Consider the following 24735-nt stretch of genomic DNA (forward strand, 5'->3'; position numbering starts at 1 on the left):
TCTGTGTGTGTGTGTGTGTGTGTGCAAGCACGTCGGCTATTTATTCATTTGCACTTAGGTGGATATGTTGTCTGTGTGTGTTCCTGCGTGTGCAATCTGCAATAATAGTGAACAGCAGACCCCCAGGCACCAGGTGTCAGAGAGAGAAACAGCTGAGAGAGAGAGAGAGAGAGAGAGAGAGAGAGAGAGAGAGAGAGAGAGAGAGAGAGAGAGACAGCTGCTTCTTCTGGTGTGTATCAGAGGTGGTCCCTCTCTAATGGTGGAGACATATTTCCAAACACTTCACTTTTTCTTTCAAATGCACCTTTCTAAAGTCTATATAACATGTCCTGGCATCCTGATACCGGTGTCAGATTGGGTGAAATACAGATTTCATATGGTTAGAACAAATGGGTGTGAGTCGATGGAGAGTTATTATCTGAAATCCCTGAGGGTTCAGAAAGACAAAACAACATCTAATCTAAACGTGAGAAAAGTCTCAACTCTAAAACTTGCCTCACCATGTCTTCACACTCCTTGAAATGCTTGTTACACAGGTTTGAGAAAAAAAGAAAACAGCCTGAACACACCACACGTTGATGGGAATTATCCTACGACATGCCTGAGTAAGATGTACCAATATCACAGCGACAACACACACTTCCCTTTAGGACTGGGATATTAAGCAGAGTAACACGTCTGTATGTCACTGGTGAAGGATTATTATCATTGGAGAGAGAATGTTCCTGTATTACAAATGACACCTTGTCATAATAATAATAATAATAATAATAATAATAATAATAATATAATATTAGATAATACTGTTTCTCACCAGCAACAAAGTGCATGACAAAAGCCCCCTGTGTTGTTATTTGGCTGCTATCAGGTAGTGCAGCCCATCTCTGTGAGGTGCGTGTGTTTTGGCTGCAGAGTGATAATTAGGTAGGCAGGCCTCCCAATATTTGTGATGCATGATGCCATCATATCAGACGGGCCCAGTGCAACCTATTGCCCATACGTGCATCCCTGGCCTAGCCTCCATCCATGCATCCTATATGTGAGACCTGGGTTGAGAGAGCGGTGCATGACCCCCCCCCCCCCCCCCCCCCCCCCCCCCCCACACACACACACACACACACACACACACCTCTACACACCTCTGAAAATGGAAGAGATTAAAAATAAAACAGTTCCTAAAAATGTTCGACCCACATCACTACTGGGGTTCGTGATGGATACATCCCGTGACGACGAAACACGCGTAACGCACGCAGAGACTGTGGTCGAGCTGCAGCCATCCACACCTTGTAGCACACTTGGACCAACACAAAATGGGGTCAGTGCCTAACAATTAAAACGCACATATTCCAGGAGGTGTTATTTAACCGGCTGTCGTCAAAGGTTGCGAGATGATCAAGTCAGTGGACTTAAATGTGGCGAAACACTCCAAAGATGTGCGCATCTCCAGCGCCTCCGACGCCCACAACTCGCCTAATTAAAAACCCGTGCGTGCTTCTTTTTTTTTTAATTTGTGGGTCTTTTTTTTGGCAACAATGTGGCAGACCACCAGTGATCCACGCCGACAGCTCTACTGTATCCCTCCCTGAGCCAGACTCGCCCCTTCCCGACTTACCGGATTTGAAAAACGCCGCTATGTCTGCCGCGTCCTTCGCAGCCTCATCTAGTCCCTCTCCTGCGCTCATGGTGGTGGTGTCGCGAGTGCGGAAACGGCAATAGCTCTCCTCAATATGTTTTTATTTGTATTGTTGCAATGATTATAGATCAGCAAAAGCGGATCCTGTCGCCTTTCATTGAAGCAGATCCGGTCACGCAATCTGTGCTCTCTTCATTAAGCGAGAGACCTCCTCCTCCATTTTGGCCGAGAAGGGAAAATCCTGGCGACCGATCGGCGGCGCTCCCGAGTTGGGACGTGAGAGAGGAGAGGCGGAGGAATGGGGGTGACAGCGAGAGAAGGCGGAGGTACAAACAAAAAAAGAGAGAAAAGAGGAGGGGAGGAGGTCTAAAGGAGGAGGGCTATTCCGTTTCGTGTGGTGGGTGGGGGGTGGGATATCCTGGGATTCCGTTTCGGGGGGTTTTGGTGCATTGTGCGCCACCCAAATTTATATCGTGCGCCACAGCACATCGGCAGCCCCCATCGTCGCTCACTGCGGTGCTGATGCGGGCTGCGTGAGAGTCAGCCTTCGGGATTGTGCGCCTTAATAGCTCAAGTCCAGATGTTATGGGAGACGTCATATCCACAACAGCGTGCTTTTATTTATTTATTTTTTGTTTTGTTTTTGTTTGTTTAATATAGGTTACGTGCAAAAGTCATAATAGCATAATAGTATAGCAGTTGTCACGTATAGGCCCCATAGCTGAATTCTTGCGACGAAAACGTGAGTTTATTATTCCCACGAGGTCACTGAGTTCTGGTGTTGCATTATTTAGTTTCCTTGGAGTTACGGTCCACTGGGTGATTACAAGTCGTTCAGAAGGGTGATCTTTATGTCGTTGGAAAAGAGGATGGCAATGACGAGGAAGGAGAAGGACTGTTTAAATCTCTCTTCATCCCCTAGTGATGAAGATGATGCTACAGTATGAGGTCATTTGCCCCACACGTCTAACCCAGTTCTCACCGACAGCTGCGGCTCAGCTCCTTTGGCCATAGTGACAGTGCACTGCTGCCACCTAGTGGTCGCCTTCACACGTTGCTCTGTGTCAGTTGTGGCGAGTAACCAATGACGCTGATCTCAGTGGGCCTCCTTTACTCCACTGGTATAGACGTCTAGCGTCAAATAATAATAGGTGGGACTTCATTAAATAATATTCAATATCAATATTCAGACGTTCCGTCTTACAAACAATGTTGGCACGTTGCCTGTATTCTCTGTCTATGGCTGTGCCATTTACAGTCTGACGGATGCAGCTGTGCAATCAGCAGGCACACCTGTAATTAATTAAGCTTAACTGTTTCCTAACGTCTTGTAAAACACATAGCTGCAAAACAAATGTACTGAAACTCAGTAATAGGTATGTAACAAGTACATATCTCGAATAACTGTGTACAAAAAACTAACATATAACTTTAGTTCACTAACTTGACGTTATAGCCTAAAGGTTTTAACGCTAATAGTCGACAGGAATTTAAAACTAGCTCAAGTAAATGTTTCGCTCACCGTGGATAGTGGTCACTTTAACATGTTAGCCGACAGCAATGGCACTCATTTGACCGTCTACAAACAGGCAGGGCTAAAAGTAACTTTATTTAAAATCTGTTTTCATGACTGACTCCATGGTCTTTGATGGTGGTCTAGCTCCTCCACGAAGCCCCCTGTCAATAAATACGGTATATTTGTGTATTTTGAAAACTTGAGTATAAACAGCCAGTGAATAAATCATCTCCATTTGGGACCAGCCTCTTTTTTTTCTTTTTGTCTTTACTTTTTCTTTTTTCTTTACAAATTCCCTGGTTACCATGAACACCGCTAACACACGGTCACCGCGGGGGGAGAACGTGTGGACCGCCACGCGCTTCAACCAGGAAAAAAAAAAAAAATCTCAGAAAATAGTAGGCCTACCCTAAATTAACGACCCGGTTGAAGCACGAGTTTCGAATCCTGTTAATAGAAGAGGCATTTCTGTGAGGTAGTGTGTGTAGCCATGTCCCTCGGCTCGCGACTCACCAAAGTCAGCTGCAGGAACCGACCCACCCAAACGACCGTCCCGGCGGAGTCATTCAGGGAAACTCAGGTAGGGGCTTCATTACAATTTAATAACCTTTTGAAATGAGGAACATCTTCTCTGTGTCCCGGTATAAACCCTTCATATGAGGCTTACGAAACATTAATAATGTTTTTTGTCGTTTTTTATTTTCCAGGTGGGGTTCTTTCTAGTGTAAAGATACACCAGCATATATGGTTGTAATGATTATTTAGATATCTGTAAAAAAAATATTTTTAAATATTTTCTATTATTTAATTGAACATTGGCCTCCACTACTACCGTACCTAGTTATTTACATAAGCACAGCTAGGTGCAGCTAACTCAAAATAGGATGATATGAGTTGGGAGAGTAACACCGTGCATTACATTAGTGTGTGTGTGTGCATATCATGTGTTTCACCCTTCAATGGAACTGTCCGCAAACACGTCCATCTTCTTTTTGCAACTTTTATTAAACTAGCTAATCCCACAGTTTAACACGCGCACATGTTTTTCCTTCAGCCTGGCACGTCTTTCTAACTCCTCTCTTAAAGCGACAGCGCTCTCGTCTGAAGGGTCAATACAATACATGTGTTCCCTTCACAGGTAGTAAGTAGACTACTACCTGTGAGGGAACACATGTATTGTATTGACCCTAGTAGTAGTACGTGTACAGCTATTTCAAACATTGGAAAATCAAAATATGAATGAACTTCAACACCCATTTAAAGTAAATTATTAGAAATAGACACAGTGGTATTACATCAGCAAGACATATGAAATAACATGTAACATGCATGCTCTGATGAAGGTCCTTCACACCGAAAGCTGAAATTAAAAGGTTATTTGCAAAGGGAATGCGTGAATATCTATTCTATCACTTTGTGTTGTTTTATACTTCCAGCACTTTATTTAGGATAAAGCCGGGTGAAGCGGTGGTTATCCTGCATTTACTTTCTCTCTTAAGTGGACAAAAAAAAACAAAGGTTGAAATTAATCTGCACTTCATTTTCAAATTTGAGAACACCCCTGCACCATGATAATTACTCTGAGAGCCATTACACTATTAGACTCACGGGGCCCTCTAGCAGCAGTCAGAAATAGCTGGAGCATAGCATGCTGGAATATGTGTTGGTTGTATTACGAGCCTCAAACCACTAGATGGTAGTGTAGAGTTAATACAATGTGAGATGATGTTCCCTCAAAGATTTTACATCTAGTGCTCTCTATTACAGCCATTGTTGAAATAGTCCCTGTTATGAGTTGGAATTTGTTTCTGAAGGCTAATATTGTTTGTCTCTGTTAGAAATGACATGCAATATAGTGACACGAGTAATCAACTCCCTTCTATTGCAGTCAGTAGTAGAAAATATAACAATAATCCAACAATCTGGACAGATGAATATATCACGATATAAATATAATTCTGAAAATGACTAAACGACTCAAGATTTGTTGTCAAAGTGTCGTGTTTTTACAGCAGCTAAAGCCACTCGTGTACCTGGAGAATTGAGTCATGTTCTCTGTTAATTGCAGGACGAGTACTTGTGAACTTCCTTCCACATTAACACAGCTAATCCTGCCCTCTCTAGACTATTTCTACAGTCTATGTTTATCATCCTAATCCTTTTATTAACCTAGTAATAGACTTTAGATACACTCTTGGATAATACTTTTTTTGTAATTGCAGGAGTGGTTGAAACCAAGTCCATTCAAGGAGAAACAGGGCATGTCAAGTGTCGAGTCATCAGAGTTGTTTTTTAAAAACAGATTGGTTTAGGCTCTCCATATTTGCAGCAGTGTGAGCATCCTCTGGGAGAAGAGTGGACCTTTTTTTCTGTCTCGGTCCCACTCTATATCTTTCTCTTTGTGAATCCACAACCCCCTCATTTATAATTTACAGGCACTCTCCTGTTTCATGGCAGCTCAAAACCAGACAGTTCAACTTAGAAAATCATTCATGGCATATTGAAAAATTGATGACTGGACTGCTTTTAAATGCAAAGCTTCGCTGTCATTTCTTTAATATCAAACCGTCAGTCAGAGCCTTGTGTAGAGAGCTGTGCTTGTGTGTGTGTGTGTGTGTGTGTGTGTGTGTGTTCACTGATTTAATGATTAGGGTTACCTCACTGGAGTGGCAACGATTATGTACATTTTACCCTTATATATCAATTATTCTTTTTTTGATCTGTGCCCTAGGTGGCATTTTTAGATTTTGTGTGCAAAAAACAAATGGTGTTCATTTTGCATTAAAGTTCTGTTTTTCATAAGGAATTAATTATCTTCAGGCAGACCCTAGACAGCACCGCACTATACTGCTGTTAGCACATTTATAGTTCTGATGAAGGGGTGGTGGTGGCTGGGAAAATCTGGAAAGAAACGAAAGACAACGAAAACCGGTACTCATTATTTAAGAGATTAATATCACCGTTATATTATAACACTAGGCAGCTGATCCCCCCCTCCCCCTCTCCCCTGTGTCTCCATCCTTTTGTTGTAATTGACTTGTAAGGTGAGAGCAGGGCCTTGATAATTTGCTTGCAGACAGACGGTCATCCAACACCGCATTATCTAGTTAGCGGCCCCCTTTTAGGAGCAGCACTCTCATAATTTCAGGGCAGTAACCTTTCTCGTATGGCAAATAAGAAGGCTGATTGCTCACATACTGTAGCAAAGCCACTTGTTCCCTGTCGTGTCTTCTCTGTTGGAAACTGTAATTATCTAATGTCATGAAAAGCAAAGCCAATTAAGATGGCGGAATGACCTGAAAAGAAGTGTCCGACTGAAAGGCCAACGATGCTGCATTTTAAACCAGACTATCAAAACAAGGTAAGGTGACCCAAGAGTTCTGAAATTACAGACAACTTAGCTTCTTGGCTATCTACTTCGGCCAAATGAAATGTATCATTAATGTGTCAGGATTCACTAAACTGGCTGAAGCAAGAGAAAAGCTGAAAAAAACAGGTTTTATTAACGCCTCAAAGCCTATTTGAGAGTTCTAGTGTGCTGCAGGTTATGCAGGCTTCAACTTCATGCAACAGACCAAATAAATATGTATGAAAACACCTCTTAAAGTGCAAGTTCTTCGATGAAAATAGCATCTGATCAAACACCAAAGCAGGCAGGCATTAGACAACACCTATTAGATTTGACTCATGTTTTTACGGTGTTAAATTTGTATTTTAACATCTTCGCTACCTTCCAAACTTTCTGGCATTTAGTGGGTTTTTGCTCCCGTATCATCAAATGTCAGAAAATACAGACGAGAAAGTCAGACAAAAAGCTCTGTGATTGGTGCTATTGCAGATCTAAATGTTAAGAAATACACTGATACATATTTGCTTTATATTTACTAAAATGTAAACCGAGTTTTAAAAAATCCTTTATAAAATAGTTTTTTTTACTGATTCACAAGTGGGAAAGAAAGGAATGTGCATTTTACATATACAGACCGCATTGTATCAAAAAGGAACATACTGGACTTATACTGGCCTGTTGTGTTGCTGTTATAGCCTCTAAGGTTAGACACTTCCTCTATAACTTGATTTTGTGGATAAGGTAAATGGCAAAGTGTAAAATAGTTGAGTCCATAGCTACTAATCTTGAATGAACATTTGAACTAGATTCACAAGATGTATTTGATCAGGTGACATCGTGGGTGTCCATGAGCTCAACACAGACCCAAGCAGAACTACTTGTTTTCTCTAGTTTTACACTCGATGTGTTTCTTCATGTGTGTGCATGCTAAGTTGGCGGATGTGCTGTCCGTTCTCCTTTCTCATGTTCCTCACATATGACGCACCTGTGCACATGGCTCACTGTGAGAATGTCTGTGTCTATCAGCCTGTTTGAAAAGATCCAACTTGACCACGGATGGATGTGAAAACCCATCCATATTGACAGGAATAGCCACTAAAGATTAAAAAAGCAAGCATAGCTATAGCTCACCCGGCTGACTGATAACTTGATAGGGCTACTCGCTCTGACGGTGAGAGTATTCAGCTCCCCTGTGTGGATGTAGACGAGGAAGTGATAGCAGAGAAGATGCCGTAAAGAAGGGTTTGAGTCGAAGAGGTTGAGGAGCTGTCATGTCGCAGGTGTTTAGAAACCAGCTCTGGAAACAAACGGTTTCCAAGCTCATTCAGGTGAGAGAGATCATGGAGTCATTTGAGAGTCCTGTTTGAGTTCATCCATCCAAATAGTCTTAATGCATGACGCTAAGCACTGGCGTCTGCGAAAAAACTAGCTGCACAACTGTATCCACAGCTCCTGTGTTGACTTTGACAGTGTGTGTTGTTTCTATTCCCCAGAAGCATTTGGATTAAAATGAGCTAAATCATTTCCCGTTGTCTATTCGAGGTTTGGTTTAAATATTAAATACATTATCAGACTCCAGTCCTGCCATACTGCCCTGCACATTTTCTAACAGCGTTGTTGTTCTCTTTCATTCCAAAATTCACAGTTTGTTTATTATAGGGATTGTCAGTCTCGCCATAGCTTATCTGAGGATGGGGCTTTTGTTTGCTTCTGACAGCTATTAATGTTGTAGATGGTATTATATGGCTCTGTCAGCGCTGGCATCTGTGTTATGGGAATAACTACGTTTGGTTGTGTGTGCGCCTGTCATTGTTAGAGCCCGGTATTGTTGGCCAGTGTATTTTGTGTGTTGGTGTATTGCATTCAGCAGTGACTTAGTCTGCTTGTTTGAATAATTGGCACCACACTGCATTGTTCCTGTATTGTTAGTCTCTGGGCTGTTCACACAATTTGGATTAAAAACAGAGACAAGGTGTGAAACGTCTGCTCGCCCAGCAACTGATGGCTTGACACTTCCTTTTTTCTTCTTCTTCTGGTCGACCTGTAACGAGAGCGTCGTGTGTAAATAGCGTGCGTGTGCTTCTCCAGAAACTTTAACACGTTTTTGTACGATAGAGCTTTTTTTTCTTCTTTTTTTTTAAACGTCTAAAATAATTTTTGTTGAAAGTGGCAAACACAGAGCGCAACACCTGCTCTGCGTTAGAATATTTCTCATTTGGAAAAGTCAGACATGAAGGTCAGCGATCCTAGAATGAGATCGCCAGACTGGAATGAAAATGGTTAAAACGTGTCCATGTGTGAATCGACTTCACTGTGTGCGGTGACAGTACATTTCAATGTTGTTGTGCTCACCGACCGCCTATCTGTTGACCTGTGACCTGCGGCCCCCGTTGTCCCGGTGAGAAGCTTGTTGGTGCTTGGCAATATCACCCGGCTTTTTTGAAAATGTTCATCATTTTTGTGGATGATGTCGGTAAAACTGCAGGTGGACACGATTTGTTATTTCCGGGGGGTTTATTGATGTCTTCTAAAGCTGCCAACGGGCTAATGTGTTGCTGCTCTTACTAACCTGGTTAACACTCAAAGCGTGTGAAGCTGTTGGCATGCTCGTCCTCACTCTGGCTTTACATGACGAATGTGGCTCAGTTCCTTCCTTACCTGTTACAATATGCTGTTATACTCTTTCCTATCTCCCCTGCTCCCTCTATTTCCTCTTCCTGTCATTTCTCATTTCCATTTCCCCACCCCGCTTGCCTTCCTTTTATCGATTTTTCCTCCCTCGCTGTGCACAACTACTGATCCTAATACTTCAATTTGTCTTTTTTGGGGGTTATTTGGCATATTTTAAAGATGTATTCAGGGTTCTTTCTGATCTATTCCTTAAAATAATAATACTTTAAATAAAATACTTTAATGTACCCCCACCCCCTAAGGATAAGGCTGAAGTACATTCGTACAACCAGAGTACAGGGACCCTCTCATCCTGTACTGATGGGAGGCTGTCATATGACAGAGGATGTCATATGTGTACAGATTGTAAAGCCCTCTGAGGCAAATGTGTGATTTGTGACTTTTGGGCTATACAAAATAAATTGAATTGAATTGAAATTGTACTTCAAATACAATAAAGGGAAAGGAAGAGAGAGGAGAGGAGGGAGAGAGAATGTGAGAGAGAAACTTTATCAGTTAATATGTCATCGTGAATTTTAAAGTGTAATCCAGTTGTTAAACATTGTCTAAACAGAGTAAATAAGAGCTAGCTCTCAAGAGAATGTTTGGCATGGCCAGTCACTGGAGGCCTGATTTGTTGTTTTTAAAACGTGCTGATGTCCATGCAGAAAGTACTTGAAGCCATAAAGAGTTATTCCTGTCATCCCCTGTTTGAAAACAAGAAGGAGTTGTTGACGAGGGGATTCAAATGCACCCTGCAGCTGGCACAACATGCACCACCAGGTTTCACGTAATTTATTGGCAGACTTTGTTCCTGTGTTACTAAGCAACGTAACCTGGCAACTCATTGTGGTTGATGTTACTGTCCCGCCATCCTCAATAGTCTGTTGCAAACCGGCCGTGTTGTTTTTTCGCTCTACTCAAAGAAAGCTGATTTTTGCAGACTTTGGATGGGTGCTCAAAGGTAGAGGGAAGCAGATGCACTTGGACATCTTGAAGGACTGCTGACATCTTGTTTGGACATTTTCTGTCATTGTTGTGTGGAGCTGCACACAAAGTACGGATGGATACTGTGCATTGACAGCTTGTCCATGTTGACATATTCTACTCATGCATTGAAACTCTAAGTTGGTTCTTTGAGTGGACCTTTTTATTTAAATGATGTCTGAGGAAAAGCTGTAGGACCACAGGAGAGCGTCAATCATCTGTCATTACAAACAGCCAGCCTCATGCCTACATGCAAAGTATGTGAAATATGATTGCATGGCTTTCTGCACTTCGTCATGTGATGGCTTGACTCGTTGAATCCAGCTTTATTTTTGATCAATTCAGAATGCCGATTGTCTTTTTTAAAAAGCCTTTTCTCAAAATTAATTCTCATCCATCTTACTATCAATTAATACATTGTCTGTGTGTTTTGTGAAGCAAAAGTTGAAAGAAAAACGTGAAGCTAAGCGGGCTCAGCTGGATGGAAGACATGACTACATCCTCAGCATTGTGGCTTCATGCCTCGGACTGGAGAAGTCTGATGTGGAAGACGCCACGCTGGAGGGGAATCAGGTAACCTGTATTTACACAGTTTGTTTAGTTTTTATGTAGTAGCCTTAAAACTTTAAGAGACTCTAAGGACTTTTATGCAGAGCATGTGCAGGAAGCACTCAAACGGCTCCTAATGTCTCTTGGGGTGCGAGACTGTTGTGTCTGATTTACTGAGAGGTTTCTTCTTTCTTTCTCAGATTGACCGTACGGAACAATTCTTTGTGGCAGACGGTCTTCCACACCTCATGTTCTACTATCAGGACACAGAGCCAGTTGAAGCAGGTACTATTTGAAAATGTACAGTAACGTAACGTCAACAATGAATGAGATGTTGGCAATCCATTGGGTTGATGTTCTGTACCTGCACGAATAAACCTATTTTTAAACCAGCGATCTCAGCATTACCGTAATTGAGAAAATGTAGTCTCAAAAAATCAATTAACGGGAAATTAAAATGCATATGACCTAGTATTAGAAATCAAGCTAGTTGTGATGATGCCTTGTGTTGTTTCCATGTCCACTTATTTGATTAAGCAGCGGCAGCAGCAGCAGCAGCCTCTGTGCCCTCCCAGCTTGTTTCCCAGCAGCCCGGTCGCAGCAAGAAGTCCAAAGTGTTTGTGACAGACGGGAGGGATGTGGCGCTCACCGGAGTATGTGTCTTCTTCACCAGAGCCAACACTTCAAAGGCAATCACCTCTGAGAACATACACAGAGTGAGTCACTTTGTACCGTTTCGTCATGACTTTCAGGGTGAACTTTTTGTTACTGCGGGGCCTTCTGTTACACAGTTCAACTTCAGTGACAAATGCAAACAGACTTTCAATGTAACACAAGATGACAGTTTCGAAAGTCATTTCGCTTTGAACCCATTGGTGTAAAAAAATCTACGACGGCTTCTTTTCATACGGAGCTAAAGAAACGATAGGGGGACGATAGCACTCTGATACCGCCGGCAGTTCTGGCTATTGATTCTTGCTGATCACCTGCTGTCAGCAGCAAAGATAATCACCACCACTGATAAATGGGCATGTTTGCTATAAGACGGGGGACAGGAAGGACAACTCCGGTGTGTAAGTCAATACATTAGGGTTAGGATAAGTCACTGTATTGTCCCCAAAAGCCATGAAAACATGAGCAGTGTAAAAGTACTGTGATTGTTGTAATAATTTAGATAAAGGTTTGGGCATCTGTGAGCCAAATGTTTTTCTCAGAATAATATGGTTATGGCCACACAGCCTCCTAAAGTTTGACACACACAAACAAAAACATTGTTCATCCTCACCCAGAAGCACCTAGCTCTCTGGGCTTGGCCTGTGAGGGGTCCATCCTGAGCTCAGCAGGCCTCAAACATCAAACTTTATATCACGTTATGTCCAGCGTGTGCTCAATGCATCTACATGGACAGAACCGGGGGATTTAGGAACGTTTGTTTAATTTTCTGAGCCACATACTGTACAGGCAGACCTATATCTAAACAAGGCCTTTTCCTCTGGTTGGTAGAGGCCAGTAAGGTCGGGTCTTCATGCTCACTCCACAGGGCATGGCAGCATCACATGTTTGGACATGTGTGGACTTTTGTCTCTTACTAGGATGTCAGTTTCAATATGTTGGACACAACGGAGGTGGGTCTGTTAAAAAGTGTGGAGCAGCTGCTCTCCGAGATCTTCATCCCGACACTGAGGAAGATGAACCATGGCTGGGGGGAGCCGGCCAGTCCCCAGGCCCAGGCTGTTAAGCATGACTTCATATCATCGTTGGAAAGCTTTGTGTCTGTTTTGGCTGGAGCACAGGAGAGCCTGCAAGAAAAGGTAAGGAACAGACTGTTGCACAACAAGCATAAGTCTGATTGTTTATGTGTGAGTTCAATTCAGAACAGCTATAAAATAACCAACAAAGAAACACCGTTGACTTTATTCAAAAGCTGTTTTAAATATTTGTGCACTAACCAGACATCATACTCATGCTAAAACCTAGAAACCTGAATGTTGCTTATAAAAAACACTGAAAAACACATCATTATTTGTCTTGATATAGACAAATAATTGCTGTTTCATTTGTAAACCTTTTTCATCACAGCAGTTTGGATTTAAAACAGTAAATTAAAGAACAAGTCTTGCAGCCGTAGAATGACTGTAAACAGCCTCTTCTTTAAATACATTCTGTGGAGAAACGTGTGTGAGCACACACACACAGGCACATCCATCCACAAACTAAATTAATTGTAGACACCGGAGCAAAAATAACCACGGCATGTCATGACTTGCCTCCAGGTTACCTTGAAAGAGTGTGACACGTTTGACCTGCGGGTGCTGAAAGGCCCATCAGACTACATGGCAGCAGCCAACAGCACAGAGACCACAGAAAAGATAGAGGCCTGCATGAAAGTCTGGATCAAACAGATAGAACAGGTGAGATGTTGCTTTAAAACTTGGCAAATGTAATCTACTCGCTGTAATGTTGTGCAGAGCCGCTTGTGTAACAGATTTTTAAAACTGATCCTATTCTCAGATCCACATTAGCTTGAACTGTCTGTGAATGTGCTTTGTATCGCATAAAGCACATTTTGACTGGATACATGCTATTTTCACGAAGCTCGGGCAACAAATACTTAAAATGCATGTTCATCATGCTCTCTGGAAGGCCAGATTTTTTTTTTACCATACACTTTATTCTATATTTATGAATTGAGTATTTTTACAGACCACAATATTCAAGAACGCTTTTGCATTTACCAAGATTTCTTATTTTACCTTTGATATATTTTATGTTCTTACAGATGCTTCTCAAAACTCAAACATGTAATCATTAATCATATGAGAAAAGCAAAGGGTAAACTGCAGCGATGATGCTCGAGCAGCTTTAAAGCACATCTGTTCTCCAGGTTCTTGTAGAGAGTGACCAGCTGCGGAAGGAGGCTGATGACCTCGGCCCTCGGGCTGAGCTGGACCACTGGAAGAAACGAATGTCACGCTTCAACTACCTTCTGGACCAACTTAAGAGCCCCGATGTCAAAGCTGTACTTGGTGTCCTCTTGATGGCCAAATCCAAACTCATAAAAGTCAGTCGCTGCCAGGTTTTAGTGACTATGTGAACACATTTCTTCTTCTTCTTCTTGTTTTTCTTCAAGTTGTTCATGTTCAGCCGGACACAGTCTTATATTTAACACAATACGGTGTTTGTTTGTGTAGTCATGGCGGGAACTGGACACCAGGATCACTGACGCAGCCAATGAGGCCAAAGACAATGTCAAGTACCTCTACAGCCTGGAGAAGTTTTGTGACCCTCTCTACAACAGTGACCCTGTAAGAAATGATATTGAGTCTCTTTAGAGCTGAAGTGGTCTGCTGAATTCAATGCAAACCAAATGTACTGTATCCATGTGTAACTGTCCTTCACAGATAACAATGCAATGTTCACGTGTGCACTTTGTTCCAAACACTCTGTTTCACCCCAGGTATTGATGGTGGATGCAATCCCAGGTCTGATCAATGCCATCCGGATGATTCACAGTATTTCTCGCTACTACAACACATCAGAAAAAATCACTTCGCTTTTTGTCAAGGTATGGCCGGCTGCTATTTTCCGCATAATGCAACGATGATGAAGAGCATCATTTTGTCATCAACAATGGGATTCAGCGAAGCGGCTGCTTGACACTGTGATGTTCATGTTTTTTATGGCTGGATCAAATGAACCATTGAAACATTCAATGTAAGAGTATTGTTACATTAACCCAAAGTAAAAAAACATCATTATGAAGACAAGTAGTTGTACAAAGTCCATCTCTAACATCACAGAGTACACGTTACTGGCTTGATTAATACATGATTAGATGTGAACAGATTATAAACCAAATAACAGCCCTATTGCACTCCTTGCACCTTTGACCTTTTGACATCTTTGCTCATGATAATATGTGCACTAATATTTAGCTACTTTAACTCAATGTCTATTTGCAAGTTGTTTTGGCTAACAAAGAATGAAATGCATATATATTTTAACATATCCATCAATACCTCCAGGTGACCAACCAGATGATCACAGCGTGCAAAGCCCACATCACTAATAACGGCTCAAATTCCATATGGGACCAGCCTCAGCAAGTTGTAGCTGACAAAATCAAAGCTGCTATCCACCTAAACCAGGTAATTGCTTATTGGTAGAATACTTCATTTATAATGTCAATCATTTATCTCTTCTAGCTTTTCTAATTTTACAGAAGAAATGTTCAGAATGGAGGCAAAGCTTTTCTTTTCACCCAACAATCCCGTTACCACCCTGGTAGGACGGATGGATGAAAGTGACTGTTAACCTGTTTCCAGGAGTATCAGCGGTATTTCCATACAATCAAGGAGAAGCTGGAACAGACTCCCTCAGAGAGACAGTTTGACTTCAGTGAGAGGTACGTCTTTGGGCAGTTCGACACGTTCCAGCGACGACTCAACAAGATCCTGGAAATGCTGTGCACCATTTCCACCTACTCTGTCCTGCAGGACTCTAAGATCGAAGGACTGGAGACCATGGCCACCAGGTTTCAGGTAGGTACATCGTATACATCAGATTGTTGTCAAGACATTCATGATAACACAGGGAGACGTTCCATTAACTGATGAAATGCCACTTCTAGCCAGCGGAGGCTGTATTTCAAAGTGCAAAATGTTAATGAAAATGCTATTGTAGAGTTACACTGGGAACGTCTCATAGAAAATTCTTGAATTGCGTGTTCAGATGTTTTTCCCTGAGAGTATTTTGATGTGAGCTGTGTTTGTTTTCTGCTTCCTTGGATGCACAGACTGCAGAAATGCAGGGGAAATGGGAGGTAATTTCTCACCGCAGTCTTTTTAGTAATGCATGGCCCGTTAAAATTCATCGACATGAACCGTTTCCACTGTACATATACCTGATAACAATATGAGGACACTAACCGCATGGAACAGGGAACCAACTCCAACATTTGCTTTTCATCAAATGTTTTCTTTCCAGTAATTTACTAGCAACTATTTTGCATGCTGTCCAGTTTACCTAATGCAGTTCCATCAGTCATTTCATGGCCCAAGTAACGAGACATTCAAATAGATTCAAATAGATCTCCTTTTACATTAGTTGACAATTAACTCTTCAGTGTATGGATTATTAATGGTAAGCTTTACGATTTGGTGTTATTTATGCACTTGTCCTTTGCTATATTAAAACCCAGATGAACTCCCAGACTAAGATGACAAATATGTTGCAAACATTAGTGTTAAAGAATTGGGAATAAAAATATTTAAAAACAGAATAGTAACATTTCCGAGCTCAAGTTGGACTGCAGCAAATCAATTCTGCACATTTTTGAGAGGCTTATAAATCATAATAATTAATAATAAATCTTATTGTCCATGTTTGTATGTCTGTTTGTGTGTGTGTAATAGGCTATTGTGCTGAACTTGAAGAAAAAACATTACAGTTTCCTTGACCAGAGAAAAACTGACTTTGATGTTGACTATGAAGAATTCTGCAAAAGCACATCTGAGCTTCATGTAAGTAAAATATTACAGATGCAACACATTTGTTTGTTTCCTCCATATTGTATTGTATTATTGCTGATCAGGGATCTGCTCAGGTTGAAGTTGGATGGGGAAATATTAGGGACTGACGTGAGGTCATTAACAGTATACGTCTGTACACACACACACACTTTGCTGAGGAGGTTTAATTAGGCAAGAAGTAAAAACACCTGTGGCTTTTATTGTTGTGCGCTAGTGATGACCCGGTATAAACCAATCTGGGGGATGTTCATTTGTATGTGATTTTGTATTTGTCTCTTTTGTCAATACTTTTTCTTACCATTGGTCCTTGCGCTTCCAGAATCAGCTGAAGAGTTTCATGGATAGCACCTTTGAAAAAATTCTAAATACAGAGAGAGCTCTAAATGTGCTGAAGAAATTCGAAAGGTAACCCTTTTCTTTTGCATTTTGTATCATCCAATGCATGTTCAGCTAAACAAGGACTTCTTAGTCTGATCCTCAGCGCAGAAAACTGCTCTCTATCCTACCGGCTAATTAGTAAAGGTTAATTGCATCCACATGGCATGTGAGGTATAAATGAGTACCTTATCAAACAGCTGAAATAAAAACACAGCAGGACTGTGAATGGACCTTTCTCCCCATGGATATTTCATCACCTTAAGCAGAGGTGTAACAAGAAACATAATTGCTGCATTCCAAAGGTTTGCCAGTTCCAGGGTCCTTTTTGTGTGCATGCTGGCTCGCTGACATTATTTAATGGCATATCTAAAGGAATGGTCCCATTGTTGAGTTATTATATATACACCATTGTGTTTCCTGCGATGATGTGTCAAAATGTCTCTCAAGTGAATGCTATAGACCTTGACCTAATAAAAAGCACGCGTAACGTTTGTTTGTTCTATTCACATCCTTTTTTATTTTATTCTTCTAATATTGATTGTCTATATATTTAAAGAACTTTATTTTTTTTAAACAGACTGGGCATCCCAGACCTCGGCATTGAAGAGAAGTACCAGCGCATTCTGCAGAACTATGGTCGGGACATTGAAATGGTCTCCCATATCTACATGAAGCAGAAACTGGACCCGCCCATTGGCCGGGACATGCCCCTCGTGGCAGGCCGTGTCATGTGGGCTCGGCAGCTGTCCAGCAGGATCCAGGGTCCCATGGATCTCTTTCAACAGGTAATATTGAATTTCTGCCTCTCTTCAATGAAATTCCGCCGGGCCTCTGCGTTGTTTTAGTTGATTTACAGTGGGATTACCCGTGCATTTTTTTTTATCAAGTTACGCAGTACCATTCTATCCCTATGCAGCATCCTGGTGTTCTTTCCACACCAGAGGCCAAGAGGATCATCAAAAACTTTAACAGGGTCGCAAGGGTCCTGTTGGAGTTTGAGATGCTCTACCATCACAGCTGGATGAAGAAGGTAAACAGAATCAAGCATGGCTGTAAAATAGTTCCATCGAAACATGCGCATACAAATGTTTGTGTTCCACCCCCCTCTTATCAACTCCCTTGGTCTTTCACCAATTTCTCTCTATTTTCACTCTTTTACACCGCTTAACCTTCTCTCGTCCTCTCACTTCTCCTTTCCCACAACCCTCCCGAAACAACCCAAACCACCTCGCTGCCTCCTGCCCAGATGGAGGATGCTCGGGTGGGCCTGCAGGCCTCTCTGCTGGTCAGATCTCCAGAGACAGGGGAGTTGTTTGTGAACTTGGACCCGGAGATTCTGACACAGATCAGGGAGGCGAACTGCATGACGAGGATGAATTTGGAGATCCCACCATTTGCCGCTGTGTTACGGCAGAAACAGGATACGCTGAAAAAGAACTACAACAAATTACAGGTGGATATTACACAGTTATACACATTTGCAACTACATGCCACTTAAAGAAGTTTTAAAGTTTAAATTTAATGTGCATTTAAAAAGACAGTATCCTGTGTCATATTGTATTAGAAAGCCCTAATGTAAAATGGTACATACATTCTATCAAGGTAAGTTATTTAAATTGCACTTACAGCATTCTCCATTGAACATTGTATCTTTTTTTCCTCCAGTTAATGTTGAGTGAGAACACCCGAGTGCGGTCAAAGATTCAGTGTGCTTTTGAACGGCTCGCCATGCCGCATGTAGCGAAGGTAAGATGTGGTTATGATATCATTCAACTTGCATGATATTTGTTTATTGCATAGTGGTACTGTATTTATACATTTATGATTATTATATTTACAAATAACACTTTCGCCTCACTTTAGAAAAAATTACTCTGATGTCCTAAAAGACAAACATATGTGCGTCTAAAAACGGCCATAAAATTATATATTGATGCCATTTTTGCACTTTCACTGATTTCTATTTTTTTTTTAGCCAACATCAGTCCTGGTTATAATTACCACATTTGCATTCATTTTCAAAGTTAACATATTTACATAATGTTATTGCTGTTTTTTAATGAAAACATAATTGATCTCTAAATGTCCCATAGGTGTGAATGTGAGAGTGAATGGTTGTATGTCCCTACATGTGCCCTCGATGGACTGGCGGCCTGTCCAGGGTGTCCCCTGCCTTCGCCCTATGTCAGCTGGGATAGGCTCCAGCACCCCCGCGACCCTAATGAGGATAAGCGGTATTGAAAATGGATGGATGAAAAGATTGCTTAATCTGGTGAAAAATTGTTACAAACTACAATTTTGAAGCAATGCTGCAATGGTTTAAAATGGTTTAATTGGGAAATCTTTATTATATGCTTATTATTTGCTTAACTTATAAACTAAACCCTTGTCAACATGTAATCCATATGCATTAACACAGCAATTTATAAGTCAAAAATGTACCTAGTGGGGCACGATTAAGTAACTGCCCACAATCTACATTGTAATTAATTATAAAACATATTATTTCACAATGTATTGCCTCATTTATTTTGACGTCATGCTAGCATCAAACTACAATCTCCGTTGATCGTATGTTCGCAAATACTGCCAGGCCAAATGTTAACGCTTTACCGTACTAAATACTGTATGTGTGACAACGATGTTTTTACCTCTCACTGCACCACGTGATGTATGCAACTTAACATCTCACGAGAAGTTATGGATGTGCGCCACAACTTACTCTAGGGGAACCGTTTATTAGGATGTAATGTTAGTCATTCCTTAAATCGCATATTTATCCCCCTCATGAAATATTGTATAATTGTACATCTTCAGGCTTGTTGAAATACTTTATTCAATAGTTTGGGTTTTTCACAAAGCAGTGAGTGAGAACCACAATTCTAGGCAAAGTCTGTGTGTTTTGATTTATTGTGGTTGTCATTCTAAGTTCTGAATCAAATACAATTTTTAAATCTGCTTAAAAAGGGATATTGTCTAATGTTTTGTGATGATTTTCTGTCACCGTTGGTTTGGTCCTACAAATAAAACATGTGACACTTGAATCTATGACAAGTGCACAGTAGCTTCAGTGCATCAGCATACATCATTGACTTGGCAGGTGGACGAGGCCATACAGCCGGGTTTGACCTCCATCAACTGGACCTCCCTGAACATAGACAAGTACCTCGGCCGCATCGACAAGGCTTTGGGTAAGCAATATCCAGCGAGATCAATGGACCACATTAGCCGACAGCGTCTGATTTAAATGAATTGATTACATGTCTACTCGCTGTTCATGTGTGTTCTCATAAGTAACTCTCGCTGTCCCTCTCCATCTTCTCTCCATCCATGTATTTGCTCCCTCTTCCACCTCTCGCCCACTTTCCCTTCCTCCAATTCTCGCCCTGCCTTCGTCTCCTCATCCGCCGGTCTCCCCATTCTCGTTCCTCTCCAGTTGACTTGGAGCTGCTGATGGACAGAGTGAACGACTTGGTGGAGTTTAGGATAGACGCCGTCCTGCAGGAGATGAGTGGATCCACACTGTGTGTATTGCCAGAGGATGAACCGGTCACCTGTGAGGAGTTTGTTCAGACCACCAGGGTGATTACATCGTCTGTTCCAAATGAAATAAGAGTATAAAGTCTGTGCTTATGGTTTCACTAAGCTCACCCTCTAAGTTAACACCCCCGACGTGCTTGCTATAATTTGAAAGATGTTATGCTTACATACACATTGTATTACATGCCAGGGGCTTTTTTTCTGAAGGCATTAATTCAATTATAAATTACATTAATGGAGACTTTTGTACAACATGTATATATTAAAATGCTCACCGTTAAGGTTATTGCTATACACTTCCTGTGACACTCCTTGTGGATGGGCACAAAGTGGTTCATTAGCAGTCCAGGTCACAGGTCATCAATCATGATTTATTAAAGGGATGGAATAGCTGACTTGGGTGTTATGGGAATGACAAAGCATTATATTGTGCATTACAATGATGTGAAGTGACTCGTGTATCCCAACCAAACCCATGCCATGGGATGTCCATGCACTACTCATTTTATGGCCTATTTAATGTCAGAATCTGAATGATTTATTGTCCAAGTTGCACATACAAGGAATTTAACTTGTGATATATCCATATTTGTATAGGACCTGTGCATTAGACAAGCCCAGCGTCTCCACACTAAGAGCTCACTAGTGGAGGAGGCCGCTAATGAACTGATCAACATGCTGATGGAGTTTGACCACAATCAGAAGGAGGAGGTGGAGAAGATAGAGGAAGAAAGCTGCGCTGGGAGCAAGAACATAGGCCACATTGACAGCGAAGGTACACTAACGTTTTCCTTTTGAGATCAAATAGAATGGGCTCACTATAAATGTTTCTTTTTGTATTTGCTGTATCAGCAATAGCTGAAGGTGTTCCTGTTCACTGTAAATGTGTCACTTCTTGCATCTCAGGTGAAGATGAAGGCCGCTCAGAGGGCCGCCTCTTCTCTAGAAACACCTTGCTCCCTCCTGCCAGTGTTGGCCCTTCCTCTCCCTTGGTGAGGAGGAAGAAGAAGAGGGACTTGATGGAAGTGATGGAGGATGAAGCCCAGGAGCTGCTCTCCTACTTTAACCACCGCAACGTTGATGCTTTGCTCAGGTTGACGCGCAACACCCTGGAGATGCTGCGCAAGCGCATTCACGCCTCCTCGCTCACACATTTCTTGGGTGAGTCCACGCTCTCAGTATTTGGGCTTATTTTCATGGCATGGAGTCTGGCTTGTGAGGTTGTGTGTTTCCTGTTTTGTCCACTGAGCTCATAAAATGTCCATTTGTCTCTGAATCAACATACTGTATCAAAATGTCCATCTTTGAATCAACATACTGTATCAGAACGACTCTTCCCTCCCCCTGTAGCTGAAGTTGACTCACCCAGTCGTGCAAAAAACAGCGGTCAGCAAGCAATCTTCAGAGTCAATGTGACCCTCTCCATCCCTAAAATCGCCATGGTTCCAGCCCTGGAGGAGGTGCAACAGGCTTTAAACAAGGCTGTAGAGTGTCTTGTCAGTGTCAGCAAAGGAGTCAGCCAGTGGAGCAAAGACAGGATCTCCAAGGTGGGTTTGACCTGAGGAAGAAAGCAATAATTGGTAGTAACAGATTTATACTTCTGAAGAACACCATAATTATTATTATTATTTTACGGTCCTGTAGTCGACCACACAAACCAAACAAAGTTTGTCCTTTTTTTTTTTTACGTCGCTTTCCCTTTTGCAGAGAAAAATGAATGAAAGACGGATGACGGTGCTGAAACAGGACGGTTCTGAGAGTGAATCGGAGGACGGAGCAACAACATACAGGAGCCTGGCTGGTATGAGAGGACACAACCTAACAGTTCTGCAACTCAACACTGACTTTCGAAGTGACCTGTCTACATTGTTTGGAGCATGCAGACCAGAACATTAATTATTAGCTGCTGCACCACAGTCACCTGGTACTCAGATCTCCTTATTTCACAGCTCAGCAGAGCAAAGCCAAATCTGCCAAGGAGCAGACAGAAATGTGTTGATGAAAATGACATGGATATGTCAGTGGCTTTGGAAGGAAGACATTTTAAACAAAAGACATTTTAAAATCTAATTTGGGGAGAGCAGCCCCCTTCAGTCACATTGCACCCTGGCTGACGTGGAGGTGGTGTTGTGAAAGATGAAAGATGTCAACATGTCCCATGTCAATCAGAGAATAGTTTGTACAACACTTTTCCAGTGATCAATTCAACGAAAACCCTGCACGTTAAAGTTGTAATGATTTCGGTAACATGATATGTATTTTATGTTGGAGGATTCATTCCCCAGTGTCCACACCTAAAGCTGCGAGACTCAACACTTTTTTTTTTTACAAGATTTGTAATTATACATGAAGGATCGCTAGCAGAAGCCAAGCTGTTTCTTTATGTGTCAATTCATCCTGTCCACCACCTCGCCGTACACTCAACATAGATTCTGTTTTCCAAACTCTTTAATTTTTCAGACTGCAGCACCTCAGATACTTCAGCATCTGTGATCCAGGCAATCCCATTCCAGGCTAGAAACTACTACAAGAGTGTGTCTGACAACAAGGAGATAGTCAAACTAGTGTCGGTTCTCAGCACCTCCATCAGCTCCACCAAAAAGGTACAGGCCCTTCAATTTCATCAAGACATTTCAATGAAGCATGTATCAAATTAGCCTAACATGTACAGAACAAAGAGAAATCATTTAGAAATCATACAGAAATTTTCCAAATGTATCTGAATCTAAACTTTACAGTGTCTGTTTAAAAAAAAAAATCTATTATACTCTGTAACTTTTCTTTCTCAACAATAATATGTGTGTCCACTGTACAATAGGCACCCACTGTTATTTTTCAATATCTGCTTTTTTAATATAAACTACCAATATTATTACGAATCTAAATGGTGCATGTTTAATACCTCCCCATTGCTTACGTAACTGCTGTTATATATCGATTTACAGGAAGTGATGACTGCTCTGGACCGTTTCAGCCGTTACCATCACATCTGGAGAAAGGACCGGGAAGACACCATGAGAAAGTATGATACACTGAATGACGGACTGATATTCATAACTGTCTCTTACCGATGAGAACCGACGGTTTCGTTTTCTATGCTTCATGTTAGGGAAAACAATGTCATGTCAACACTTCTTTTTGGTTTTTTACAGATTCATTCAGGGCAGTCCCTTGCTATCAGAGTTTGAGAGCCAGATTATTTTCTATCGAGACCTGGAGCTGGAAATAAACTCTGAACCAAAGTTCATTGCTGTCGGAGCTATGGCTCTATTCACAGGTTAGAGTTGCAATACTTACTAGCTGACTTTGGTAATTGTACTACAATATTTCTTCATTACTGATAAGGCGCCTAAAGAAAACTTAACAGCAACATAGAATATCTAATTGACTTCCAGCCAAGCCATCGCTGATCTTTGCATGCTCACATGTACTTCTTTGTCCCAGCGGACCTGAAGATGTCGCTCACCGCTGAAACCAAGAACTGGATGGTGGACTACGGACTGTACTGTAACAGGAAATATCGCTCCGACATGGAGCAGATCTTTGCTTTTGTTGACGAAGCAGGAAAGAAACTGAATCGTCAGATCAAAGACCTGGATGACATCCGCATCGCCATGGCATCACTCAAGGAGATCAGAGAGCACCAGATATCGACTGACTTTCAAGTTGGTCCCATAGAGGTAAGCACAGCTTTGGGTCTTTAATGAAGTGTGGTAGCTTCAGACCTCCTGGCCATTCACCCACATGCACACTGGGAATAGGACCAGATGTTTTCAGTAGTGCACATGAGAGAGTTTCAGCAGTGTTGGAGTGTTTATAGTGAGAATGGTTTGCAACGGTGTGTACGTGAAGGTCCCTGTCGGTGTATTTGAACATAAACCATTTAAATAACATCCATGAAAGCACATACGGTAGATGTCGGGGTGAAATACTCAGCATGTGTTTTCGTCCTCACAGGAGTCCTACGCCATGCTTCACAAGTATGAGCTGTCAGTGGCCAAAGAGGAGGCCGATAAGGTGGATACAGTGCGTTACACCTGGGAGAAGCTGCTGTCCCGGAGCACAGAGGTACAGAATGAGCTGGTGGCCCTGCAGCCCAACTTCAGAGGAGAGCTGGTCAGCAATGTGGAGACCTTCCTGGAAGACTGTCAACACTTTTACCAGGATTATGACAAGGTGAAGGACAAAGAACACAGTAAATGCAAGATTAAAGGCTCAGACAGCCCTCGCCATCCACCGTTGTATTATATTACTTCTCTTCAAGCTATTTATTTTACATTACATTTGGGCTAATCACATTTTTACAATTTGTAGGTACACAAGCATGACCTACATTTTTTTAATCGCTGAATGCAGACGCAAATAATGAATACATGAACTAAGCGTATTGCTGTTCTCATAGACCTACTTAATCCTCCCTGATTCAGGATGGCCCCATGGTGGTGGGGCTAGCTCCTCAGGATGCCAGTGATCGACTCATCATGTTCCAGGTTTGTATTTGATTATCTGAGCTGGGCATGATAGTTAAGTTCATTATTTAGTCGGTATGTGGGTTTGTAATTTGGGTCTGGAAAAGTA

The 24735-nt window shown here is 41.8% G+C and overlaps 2 protein-coding genes across 8 annotated transcripts in view; one reads left to right on the top strand and one right to left on the bottom strand.

The window, feature by feature from the left end:
- triob (trio Rho guanine nucleotide exchange factor b) overlaps positions 1 to 1933 on the bottom strand; it is an 89151-nt gene extending 87218 nt beyond the window's left edge. For all 7 annotated transcript variants that reach the window (XR_004611199.1, XR_004611198.1, XM_034553094.1 and 4 more), the window contains exon 1: positions 1616 to 1933. Coding sequence is in view for 5 of the 7 variants with exons in the window: in XM_034553094.1 (XP_034408985.1) it covers positions 1616 to 1685 (70 nt within the window). In the remaining 2 variants the exon portion in view is untranslated. The remainder of the gene's footprint in view (positions 1 to 1615) is intronic.
- Positions 1934 to 3642: 1709 nt separating this feature from the next.
- The window catches only part of dnah5 (dynein, axonemal, heavy chain 5), a 76838-nt gene continuing 55745 nt past the window's right edge, over positions 3643 to 24735 (top strand). The window contains exons 1-29 of the mRNA XM_034553377.1: positions 3643 to 3732; positions 10597 to 10731; positions 10908 to 10992; positions 11266 to 11423; positions 12300 to 12518; positions 12981 to 13118; positions 13592 to 13768; positions 13899 to 14012; positions 14165 to 14272; positions 14733 to 14855; positions 15033 to 15248; positions 16122 to 16229; positions 16558 to 16643; positions 17194 to 17401; positions 17533 to 17646; positions 17863 to 18069; positions 18283 to 18363; positions 19718 to 19808; positions 20054 to 20199; positions 20755 to 20932; positions 21064 to 21318; positions 21508 to 21704; positions 21865 to 21958; positions 22618 to 22760; positions 23103 to 23179; positions 23310 to 23434; positions 23602 to 23837; positions 24115 to 24333; positions 24585 to 24647. Of these exons, the coding sequence (XP_034409268.1) occupies positions 3643 to 3732; positions 10597 to 10731; positions 10908 to 10992; positions 11266 to 11423; positions 12300 to 12518; positions 12981 to 13118; positions 13592 to 13768; positions 13899 to 14012; positions 14165 to 14272; positions 14733 to 14855; positions 15033 to 15248; positions 16122 to 16229; positions 16558 to 16643; positions 17194 to 17401; positions 17533 to 17646; positions 17863 to 18069; positions 18283 to 18363; positions 19718 to 19808; positions 20054 to 20199; positions 20755 to 20932; positions 21064 to 21318; positions 21508 to 21704; positions 21865 to 21958; positions 22618 to 22760; positions 23103 to 23179; positions 23310 to 23434; positions 23602 to 23837; positions 24115 to 24333; positions 24585 to 24647 (4191 nt within the window). The remainder of the gene's footprint in view (positions 3733 to 10596; positions 10732 to 10907; positions 10993 to 11265; positions 11424 to 12299; positions 12519 to 12980; positions 13119 to 13591; positions 13769 to 13898; positions 14013 to 14164; positions 14273 to 14732; positions 14856 to 15032; positions 15249 to 16121; positions 16230 to 16557; positions 16644 to 17193; positions 17402 to 17532; positions 17647 to 17862; positions 18070 to 18282; positions 18364 to 19717; positions 19809 to 20053; positions 20200 to 20754; positions 20933 to 21063; positions 21319 to 21507; positions 21705 to 21864; positions 21959 to 22617; positions 22761 to 23102; positions 23180 to 23309; positions 23435 to 23601; positions 23838 to 24114; positions 24334 to 24584; positions 24648 to 24735) is intronic.

Source organism: Cyclopterus lumpus, chromosome 16 (assembly GCF_009769545.1).
Source record: "Cyclopterus lumpus isolate fCycLum1 chromosome 16, fCycLum1.pri, whole genome shotgun sequence".
In the NCBI taxonomy this organism is placed as follows: domain Eukaryota; kingdom Metazoa; phylum Chordata; class Actinopteri; order Perciformes; family Cyclopteridae; genus Cyclopterus; species Cyclopterus lumpus.